The sequence below is a fragment of the Tuber melanosporum genome, assembly GCF_000151645.1.
Source record: "Tuber melanosporum whole genome shotgun sequence assembly, scaffold_51, strain Mel28".
Classification (NCBI taxonomy): domain Eukaryota; kingdom Fungi; phylum Ascomycota; class Pezizomycetes; order Pezizales; family Tuberaceae; genus Tuber; species Tuber melanosporum.
In genome coordinates, this window is record NW_003299097.1 from 88,021 (window position 1) to 99,196 (window position 11,176).

The window sequence follows — 11,176 nt, forward strand, 5'->3', positions numbered from 1 at the left end:
TAACCGCACCACGGGTCGGAATGTGGGCCTGCTATGTCTGTAGGGCCTAGAAATAGGTGGGAGGGAACTCCCGGTCCGCGACACACAATACCGGTGACGACCTCTAGCTGGCTTGAAACCTAGCACGAGTGCATCCGTGAATTTTTCTGGGATCCCAAAGAGGCACCACTATAGTACAGGATAGAGAGCCGATGCTGACTGCATCCTAGGCTCTAAGCAAGCACCCAGCAAGCAGTACTGTTAGAGGGAATTATCGACATGGGGGTATGGTTACGTGTTTTCTCATATGGTATGAGGAAGTTTGTCATCACCATGTTAGAGGCTAACTTATGGGTATCGGCAATGCCCTTTTTGTGTAGTTATTTCACGGGTATCATGAGAGAGAGAGAGGCGAAGCAGAGGGCACCTCCGGGCACCAGACAAGAAAGCGTCTCGGAGCTGTGCGAGAATTGCAGTCTTGTTGCGAGAGATCTCTGGCATCCGAAGTTCCATCTCTATCATCACCGTGATCCCTTCTTTTCTTCAGCCGACGCCGCTTCCAGTTTGGAAATCCTCCTTGATTCTTTTCCCTCGTAATAAGCAAGCACAGCATTGGTGAGAACTACCCGCCCGTAAACCAACCCATTCGTCGTGATTCAACAAACAAGGTGGAAATCATCCTCCCAAAATCTGAAAATTCTGCCACCCCTCCCCCGCCCGCAAAAAGAGCAATATTATTTTCACTCTCGATAGGCATCATACAACGCCTTAGGAGGGGAGGACTTCTTGACTTCTGGGCTGCAAGATCTAACTTGCAGTGATGGCCGAATTAATCCAAAGGGAGAAGGGATTGACCAATACTCGAGTAGATGGAGGGAAATCTTCCGACCCATTCGGATTCGCAATTAGCCAGGGTCAGGGCACCCTATCCGAATAGGGAGCCATCTACACCCCTGAGCGTGCGCCCGACATTTGCACGAGTACAGTATTGAGACCATGTATCAGCTCTCCCGAAGCCAGCCCGCAACCATTACATCCAGGCAGAAAGGGAAGGAAAAGAAAAGCTGGCTCGCAGAGGTTAGTGTGAGCCCCAGAAAGCATGCTAGCGACTCGCAATGCGTGTGAAATTCCCACTCCCTCAAATATTCACTTCACGGCCAATAATCTACAAAGCTTACCAGTGTAATAAATTGCCAACCGCGCGAACCCTGTACCCAGTCCCATACCATGTCTACTGGTATGCTACTTGTACAGTACTCGTACTGTGGTAAACCCGACTCATTTGTTCGGACTGGCAACCAAGGTATTGTAGGATAGGTTAGCATAATTAACCGAACATTTGGCGCCGCAACGATCGACCACGCTCAACATCGCAACTCGTCATCCCACTCCCAAACCCCACTATGCCTTTACCATAGCAAAAAATCCCCAGAAAACAAGATGTTAATTAGGATTACGTATTTATTTGATTATTAAATATTTTTTTGGTTGTGATCTTGGTGGTCAAGTGTTGCGGAAGGAGTGCGCCCATTTGCATCGCGATGCTCGGCCAATTATGCTAACGGAAAATAGGATACAATTAATTTTCCTTATCTCGGAGGTGGGCGCCGGGGATTATTCATGACCAGGGGGGTAAGGGGTTGCCGTCGGGAATAACGGCTTTGCACGGTTGCGCGACCGTTGGAGGGATAACCACAAGGGTGTTTCCTGTAACGGGCAAAGGCTTACTTTATATGCGGTACAGTACAAGGTCCTCAACTTAATTGTCACGTTTGTTGGAGGACATTGGTGGCAAGTTACTGCACCTTAGTGGATTCCGGCTAAGGTCGGATGGGGCAGCCTGGAGACCTGTGAGTGGTGCGGTATTTGTATGAAGGAACCACCTCAACGAAGCCGCTCGCTCAACCCAACCATGACAGTTGGGGGCTGCTTCCAGAAATCTTGGCTCGGCTGGGCGTCAGTCAATCCAGGCACTCAATAAGTAAAGGGGTGCTAAAAAGACCCTGAGGAAAAACCCAGAAAATGGCTTTAACGTTGGGGGAGTAATAGTAGAGACGATAGAGCGCTTTTCTGGTTGGTTTTTGATCCAAATTGGCACATAATATTAATAAACCATGAAAATGAGGTGCAAGGCTTGCCCAGTTTTCCGGATGCTTCGCAGGTTTATGCATTGGTGAGCATAGTGGGTGAGCAGGTTAACGAAATTATCAAGAACAGTTAACGGGATCCAGGAAGTTCGAATACTATTCCGCCTTGGGTTGTTTTGTCTGTAAATGCTGAGATTAGGGACGTGATCGCGATAGTGGATTATACGGGTGTTTACAGTATTAGGCTTTGAATTAGGAGAAAGTGCGATCGCCCTGATATCAGCTCTGCAAGGCATGATGCGAGGAAAAGAAGCGACCAATACTTCTCGAATCACACCTCAGCACTCGAAAGCTATTCAACCGCGAAGCATACTTGGTCAGCCCCCCCCCCCCCGGTAATGGTTTGGGCGCGGTCGAGGCCGGAATTGAATAGTCGATCAGTATTGTTTGGGGTGCTGGCAGGTTCGGAGGTTAGTCCTTTTTCTGCAGGGTTCCGCCCCCTCACTCATCCACTCACTGCGACATCTCCGACCTTTCATTTCCATCCATCCATCCACACAGCCTATGTATTGCGAAGGAGTTTAAAGATGGGATGGTACCCCCCAGCGTTGGGTTCAAGACTTACAGTAACGGTATCAGAGACCAAAACACAACATGCAAGGCCACAGCTCAGCTAAGGAGATCCACCACGAGAATTACGAGATATCATCCGATGGGGAGTCGTGGTCTGCCGAAGAGGAGGCGTGTGTGAGGAGAAGGCTGGATTGGAGATTGTTGCCGTTGTTGACAACGCTGTATATGCTTTGCTTTCTCGATCGGTGGGTTACGGAGTGGCGATAGTTGCTGTGTTGTAGCATCGCTAACAAGTCCTGGCGAGGAACCCAGAGCAAATATCGGGTATGGAGGTGGGAATGGCAAGTTATACGGTGCACGATCGCTGATGCGGAAGGGCATAGTAATGCACGGATCCAAGGAATGCAGCATGATCTTCATCTCATCGGGTTCAGGTTTAATTGGGCGTTGACTATGTTTTATATTCCATATCTTCTGTAGGTCCTCTTGGCGTAGTAGCCGGATGAGGTGATGACTGACCGACTGACCAATTGTGGTTGATGTGGCAGGGTGGAGATTCCGAGTAATATATTACTCAACAGGATAGGTATCCTAATATTGATGCTTTGTTCACGCAGGGATTAGTAAGCTAACCCGTCACATAGGTCCAAAGATTTATAGTACTCGCCCCCCTCTATCCCGATCGCTTACGCTATCCGCTGAAACTAATCGCGCGGAAAACCAGTCCCCGCGCTCATAATAGCGTTCGGCATTGTGTCAATAGGGACTGCGTTTGTGAAGAGCTTCCAGGGACTGTGCGTTGCTCGTGCATTCCTGGGTTTTGCGGAGGGTGGAACAATGCCTGTATTGCCCTCTGGTAACTTTAATCGGTCCGGCCGTGCTAACGGAGTCAGGGAATGGCGTTCGTTATGAGCTGCTTCTACAAGCGGGGGGAATTGCTCTTTCGAGTAGGGCTTCTTGCTTCGGCTGCTTTGCTCTCGGGCGCTTTCGGTGGCTTCTTGGCGACGGCCTTGTCGTAAGTTAATTGGATCTGGGGGAGCGCGATGGCCGGAGCTGATGAGGGCGATGTAGACGGATTCCCGAATGGGGTGCCAAAGGGTCCGAGGTTCATACGTACGTAATCATCCTCTCCCAACTATGACAGAAATGTCGATGGTAATATGTAGTCCAGATGGAGAAACATATTCTTCTTTGAGGGCCTCGTGAGAATCCCTTTAACTCTCCATCGGAAGAACCCTATTGACGAAACCTTTGTAGATCACAGTCGGGTTCGGAGTTTTAGCGTACTTCTTCATCCCTAAGTCCCCGCAGGACTGTATGTTCCTAAATGAGCGAGAGCGGTGGATCGCGGCCGAAAGGATGAGAATTGAACATAGAGAAGTATGTTTTACCATTTACCTGGATATGTACCGATCAACTAACGGCCACAGATCACAAGTGAGAAAACCGAATTATGGCATGTGAAGAGAGCTGTCTTCAACATCAATAACGTGACTTGTTGTATGGGATTTTTCTTCTGCAACATTACTGCGCAGGGTTTCTCTTTATTCCTAGTCAGTTGATCTTTTCCTCCAGCCCATATATATCGGACTAATTCTGTTTCAGCCGACAATCCTTAGTGCATTGGGATGGAGAGCAACAAAGGCTCAAGTACCTCTCTCCCTCCACCCGGATTCCACAGTTGCTAATACCCACAGCTTCTCACTGTCCCGCCTTACACTGTGGCATTCTGTTTCTCAATCTACATAGCCCGTCTCTCGGACCGCTATCGGAAGCGCGGTCTGTTTATTCTCGTCTGTACAACTCTAACGTTAACGGGATATTCGATGCTTGTGAGCGTTAGTAGCGCAAACATCAAATACGTAGCAGTGTTTTTCGTGGCGACCGGTGCACTCCCGCCTGGTCCGGCGTTTTTGAGCTGGGGGTTGAACAGTATGCTCCTTTCTAGTTGTTGACATACCCATGCGAGGAGTATACTAATGACGATGGGCGCGATGAATAGATGCGGCGGGACCTTCCATCAGAGCTATAACAGGAGGGTATATTGTGAGTGTTGGCACTTGCGGTGCAATTCTCGCGACGTATGTTTCCTCACCTCCTTTACTTGTACCGTAGCTAATTGAACGGTATAGGTGGACATATATCTCTTCCGATGCTCCAAAGTACACCCGAGGACATTCGATCAACCTTGGTATTTCTCCCTCTCCTTATTCTAATATTAATTGGCACTAACATCTTCTAGGTGGACAAGCCTGTTTGGCCCTGGTGGCTCTATTTGGTATCTTTTATACTCGCCGGGAGAACGCTTTGCGGGACCGAGGAGGGCGGGATGGGCGGTTGGTGGGGCTAGCGGAGGGGCAAGCGCGGAAGTTGGGCTATCGGCACCCCGAATTTCGATATGTCGAATAGTACAAGAAGGGGAGAGGTTTTGATGTCGAGTTCAGAGCGGTTGGGATGATTAGCTATTTAGGGTACCGGTATAGATTGGTGGTGACTGGAACCGCACTTACATCTTTGCTTTGATTCGTCGTTGTTGCTGTGCCCAGGTATGGGTCGTGTGAGTGATATGTGACGCTACTATTCTAAGGCTATCCGGCTTAACATAAGTTGGATATACCTATCTCAGGGGCAACTGCCCCACTTTTCTACCCTCATAACCGGACTCGAAGTGAACTTCCAACTGCATATCACAGATCTTGGGGAACAGGGGTTGTTCAGCCCACCCCAATTTAAAATTATCGCTATATTTCCTAAAAACGACATCTAGCGAGATTAAAATAAAAGAAAAAAGTGGCGTTTCTGGAAATACTAGTGTTCGGCAGTACCAGAATCAGTTCTACGTTTTCCACTAGAATAAAATTAACATGTATGATATAAACCTTGGGACAAAGTGTTCGGGGTATTGGTCAAAAACCCTGGTAGGATAAAGCACCGTTGAAAAGCGATACCCGATTGGGGTTGCCCCCAGTCCCGGCTAAAGCTTGGATGCGAACGCAAATCGCACCGCGGTCAAATAGTTTGTCTCATTCCTCCGCTGCATTTTTTGACCACCTGGCGCCCAAGGCATGGGTTAGAGCAACTGAGAAGTATAAGTATCGTAGATTTATCCCAACCTTGACCAGGAGGCTGGAAACGAGTGATGATACATGATTGCAGTTACGGCGGAAATGGGCAAATGAATTACCCAGCAGTTTTAGGGCTGAGTAGGTCGTATATCTGTGTGGTGTATGATACCTTGAATTTACATGGCAGCTCATGGATATCTTGCGAATCCAATATATAAGAGCGGTATGATGTCGGAGCTCTGAAGCGATGAACAAGCACGGAATGAAAACCCCTAACCCTGTGGTCGAAGCCCGGAAGGTGGTTTGTTCAGAGACGGAAGTCGGTCCGAACGGTCGCAACCGGTCAGGCACCGGGTCAGAGGATGATGGAGGGCATGCAACCCGCTAAGCCTGAGATCCAATGTACGAGTACGAGTACAGCGGTATAAACATCCGTCCGTTCCTCCAAATACTTCTCTCGGAATATGGTAATCTGATCGGAGGCCGCTACGGTGTTGCTATGTTCCTGCCGATCAGGATCCTAAACGGCACGGTGCTCGTGGTAATCACCGAAAGACAGTGCTCCTTAGGTGGCCTGGCGCAGAGAAGTAAGTTAATCCACAGAGGTTCACTGGGTTCGCTCGGGAATGGCATAAGCTTGGCTTATGGAGAAAGATAACGGAAATTTACTCGTGACTTTATTCAATGGGGGGTGCCGGGGTGCAGGCAGTCGTGGGCATGGCAATCCCGGTGGTCTCGGAGGGAGAGGCTGGGTGGTGTGGCTGAGTGATCGCATACTCGGGAGTCCTTTGTTATGAAAACTTCTTTTTCTTTTTTTGGATCCATGAATGGATGTTGAAGGGGATATCTGACATAATATTATGGTATTTAATTTAAGATTCTGATGAGACCAAAGAGGAAGTGAAACACCGCCGGTTACAGACAAATATCCCTGATTCAGCATCAAAAAAGAACTAAGTCTGTTGGAAATAGGTATAGTGGTATGTCCGTTTTTGTAAACTCTTAGAGCGCATTTGATACGCCCTAGTTTCTCAAACGGAATTATGAACTGTAATAGGCATCTAATTCGGGAGCCTTTGTTGATTTCATTACTACAGCTGGACTTTTGAGCTATGTTGTCAGCTATTCCTGCCGAGGTTGTGACTAGACGTCACAACCCCCGAATACTCGCTTGCTCGCAAACGTGGTCCCTCATAGTCTACTGAGTGCCAGACAGTCTAATGTCATTTTGTGGCTTGGTGTACAACAAAGTAACTCTGTCGCCGACTACAGCTGTTCAAATTTAATTACTCACGTGGAGATCGACCCGTCCCACCAAGGCAGATCTATAAGTTACCCTCCGGGTAAGTTTTTTGTCCCTGAATGATTCTGAGGTGGTAACAAGACCTGGTGTTGTGAATTTTTAAAGTGGGTTTCAAAGCTCAAATCCTGGGGTTATCAATGCACAGAGAAAAAATATTAGGTCATGAGAAAGTGGTGAGGGAGGAAACAGAGGTTGAAAGTTAGGAAACTAGCCGGGATTAGCACACTTTCTTTATCTGGCTCGTAACTGCTATCAATGGCAACCTAAATGGTCTCAACATTTGGGGTCAAAGCGAAGGTTTGGGGCTGATGGCCGCCGCACCTTGGTATAACTATCCGTGTTTAAGACGACAATTGGAAGACAGCCCTTGTAACACCATACTTCCCGGTTAGGATAGCCTCCCTGTTGTTTGAGGGGGTTGGACTCCATGAAATATTTCAATCTGGTTAGTTGGCATTTCTGATAAGGTGATATTAGGTTCCCTCTGTATAGCTAGGCTGCGACTCAGCTTTAATAAAATACTGTAAAGTGTACCGGAGTACAGAGTCTGCATGATATTGTAGATTCTTGGAGCGTATTTCGTGAGTGATTGAGGCACTCCACCCGAGCGTTAGTCTCAGTGTCGTGTTACGGGATGTTGAGTTCATATCTTAGTCATTGATGTGCTGGCGTTTTATCTTTGTGGATTGATTGCGTCATGATTTTAGCAGCGGGGGTCATACCCCTCCTTTTTCGACCCCGCCTTCTATAAAACCTCCGGTATCGCCGCAACAGTTACCGCTATCATATCTACCCTTAAGGAATACTTCGGACACACAATGTATCACACAAAAGTCTCTCGCTTGGCTGATACGGGCAATGTTACCTGCAATATCGTAACGAAAAGTCACGACAATATTGCCAATGTGAATGAAGTAATCGCCGATGAGAACGCAGAGGTTATGGAGTTTATCGCGCCATGGGACAACAGGGGCCGTCGTGTGGGGAATTGGCTGTTGGAAACAAAGGAGTTTCAGGAATGGAGGGGTAAGGAAGGTGGAGCCGGTAAGGCTGTCTTATTTTGCTGCGGGAATCTAGGGGTGGGAAGAATAGATCTAAGGTAAGTGACTGGCTCATGTGGGGGAAGCGGGAATTATCGGTAAATTAGCTCATTGGTGATTGATAGGCTGTGTTGTGACACCGGAGACGGAGATATAGCAATCGCAACATTCTATTGCGATTCCGAGAACAACCAGGAGCAGACCTCTGCCGACGTTATGGGAGTCATCCTGCAGCAGCTGGACAGAGGGGGAGCTCTAGAAGAGGTGGGAAAGGGGTTTCGAACGGTGGGCGTAGATTTTGGTGGTCGAGGTCTGGGACTTCCGGATATGGTGACAATGATGAAGCGGGTTATTGCCACGTTACCGCAGGTTTTCATCTGTATCCATATTCTGGATGAGTATCTCCCCAAGCAGATACTGGAGCTTCTTAGGTCACTGAAGGTTATCCTTCAGGCCTCGCCGAGAGCGCGGATGTTAATCTCTGGGAGCCCTCAGGTTGAGGCCGAAATTACAAGATATTTTACAGCTGGGGTTATAGTACTTGTTAACCCGGAGACGCGCAGAGCAAGACAGTGTTTGGAGAAGAGGCTGGCGATGGATTCCGAACTGGACGCCTCAGAATGGTTATGGGCTGAGAACCAGAGAATTTATCCAGAACAGATTTCTGAAATGTGTGTATAGGTATCCACAGTTGGACTGCATTCAGGATCCTATATTGACTAACGGCTGGCTATAGATTCCTCCAGGACTTGCAACTCACAGAGGGAAGAGAGAACCTGCCGATCGGACGAGAAGATATCTATCACAGCCCTATAGGCACAGGAGATTGCCGAATGACGCTCTTATGGGCTGCAGAGAGCGGGGATGAGGGAGCGGTAAAGTTACTATTGAAACAACCGAATATCAATCCCAACGCTCCGGACACCAAATATGGCCTAACACCACTCTTGTGGGCTGCGGATCGTGGCCATGAGGGGGTAGTAAAGCTGCTATTGGAAAGAAAGGATATCGATCCTAATCTCGCAGAAACAATATATGGCCAAACGCCACTCGTGTGTGCTGTGGACCAGGGGCATGAGGGGGTAGTAGAGTTGTTATTGGAACGAGAGGATATCAACCCCAACCTTGCGGACACCAGATATGGCATAACACCACTTGGCTGGGCTGTAGATCGCGGGCATGAGGGAGTCGTAGAATTGTTATTGGAACGAGGAGATATCAATTCCAAGGCTGCGGACACCGAATCTTGCTGGACGCCACTAGGACGGGCTGCGTGGCTTGGGCATACGAGGATAGCAAAGTTGCTATTGGAACGGGGCGATATCAATCCCAACACTGCGGACACCAGATTTGGCCGAACACCACTCGGGTGGGCTGCGATGGGTGGTCATGAGGGAGTTGTAAAATTGTTATTGGAACGAGAGGATATCAACCCCAACACTGTGGACATCGGGTGTGGCCTAGCACCGCTCAGTTCGGCTGCGATGGCTGGACATGAGGGGGTATTGAAGTTGCTACTGGAACGAGAGGATGTCAATCCCAACACTGCTGACACCACTTATGGCCTAACGTCTTTCGCGTGGGCTGTGCTGGGTGAACACGAGGGGGCAGTGAAGTTGCTATTGGAACGAAAGGGCATCAATCCCAACGCTACAGTTACCGAATCTCGCTGGACACCTCTCACGTGGGCTGCGTGTGTTGGGTATGCGGGACTAGTAAAGTTCCTATTAGATCGAGGCGGTATCAATCCCAACACTGCGGACACCAAATGTGGCAGAACACCACTCGGGTGGGCTGCAGTGGGCGGACATGAGGGAGTTGTAAAATTGTTATTGGAGCGAGAGGATATCAACCCCAACACTGCGGACACAGCGTATGGACTGACGCCACTAGGGTGGGCTTCAGAGCGCGGGTATGAGGGAATCGTGGAGTTGCTATTGGACCAAGAGGATATCAATCCGAACACTGCGGACATCAAATACGGCCTAACGCCGGTCGGGTGGGCTGCAATGGGTGGACATGAAAGGGTAGTGAAGTTGCTATTGGAACGAGGAAATACCAATCCCAACACTGCGTACAACGACCATGGCCGAACACCACTCGGGTGGGCGGCTGTGAGTGGACATAAGGGTGTAGTAAAGTTGTTATTGGAAAGAGAGGATGTTAATCCCAACACTGCGGACACCAGATATGACCTAACACCACTTGCGTGGGCTACGGAGAGTGGGAATGAGGGAGTCGTAGAATTTCTGTTGGAACGAGAGGACATCAATACCAACACTGCGGACACGACGTATGGACTTACGCCCCTCGGGTGGGCTAGAGAGCGTGGGCATGAAGCAGTCGCAGAGTTGCTATTAAAACTACAGGACATCCATCCGAACACTGCGGATACAGGGTCTGGAGAAACACCACTCCAAACTTCACTGGAGCGCGCTGCGGAACCCGGGAATCACGGAATCGCGGAGTTGCCCGTGAAACAAGAGGGTATTAATCCCAGTGATCTGGGCACCACATCTAGCTTAGCACAGTGCGGACGGGCTGTAACGGGTGCCAAAGATGGGACACTAGAGCTACCATTGGAACAAGAGGATCTAATTCCTAATATAACAAGCCCCACAGGCCAAGCAACCATTGAGGTGGCTGTGCCCCAGGAACCTGCAGGGATTAAGCAATTACTCTCCGAACAAAAACCACCGTTTCCCATCTCAGTAGATACCAAAATGGTCTTTGATTGCTCCACATCTGAGCAGTTGGACTTCCTTCAATGTTCCCTTCAATCCTTCCTTCCGACTCACCTTTCCCCATCGTCACAACTCCCTGCCGCCTACGACATCCTCATACTAGTGTTGCTTTCTGGTATTGCCATTTCTTCCTTAATATTTCTCACCCACTTGCCCTCTCCTCCCAGCCCTCCATACTAGCCGCTGCATCGCTATTACCTAATAGATGGCTGCTACATTATCCATGCGCAGTTGTCATGGACAGAAATATTATTGCTCATTCATTGCTCTGTACACCAATGCGAACTCATTCAGGAGGGCTCCATGAGAGTGCCAAATACGTCGAACGTCGCTTATCGTCCGCTCAAGCACTGGCAACCCTTGCACGGTTACAAATATTCAGACC

The 11,176-nt window shown here is 48.9% G+C and overlaps 1 protein-coding gene; it reads left to right on the forward strand.

Annotated features, from left to right (window-relative positions):
- Positions 1-2,720: 2,720 nt before the first annotated feature.
- On the forward strand, positions 2,721-5,137 carry GSTUM_00008995001 (uncharacterized protein; the record flags this gene model as incomplete). XM_002840426.2 has 14 exons in its annotated part: positions 2,721-2,896; positions 3,023-3,115; positions 3,188-3,246; positions 3,364-3,482; positions 3,533-3,654; positions 3,711-3,752; positions 3,811-3,841; positions 3,897-4,019; positions 4,070-4,192; positions 4,245-4,289; positions 4,337-4,571; positions 4,642-4,720; positions 4,772-4,830; positions 4,882-5,137. 14 exons carry the CDS (start codon positions 2,721-2,723, stop codon positions 5,046-5,048), a joined length of 1,473 nt encoding a protein of 490 aa, XP_002840472.1. The 3' UTR covers positions 5,049-5,137.
- Positions 5,138-11,176: the final 6,039 nt, after the last annotated feature.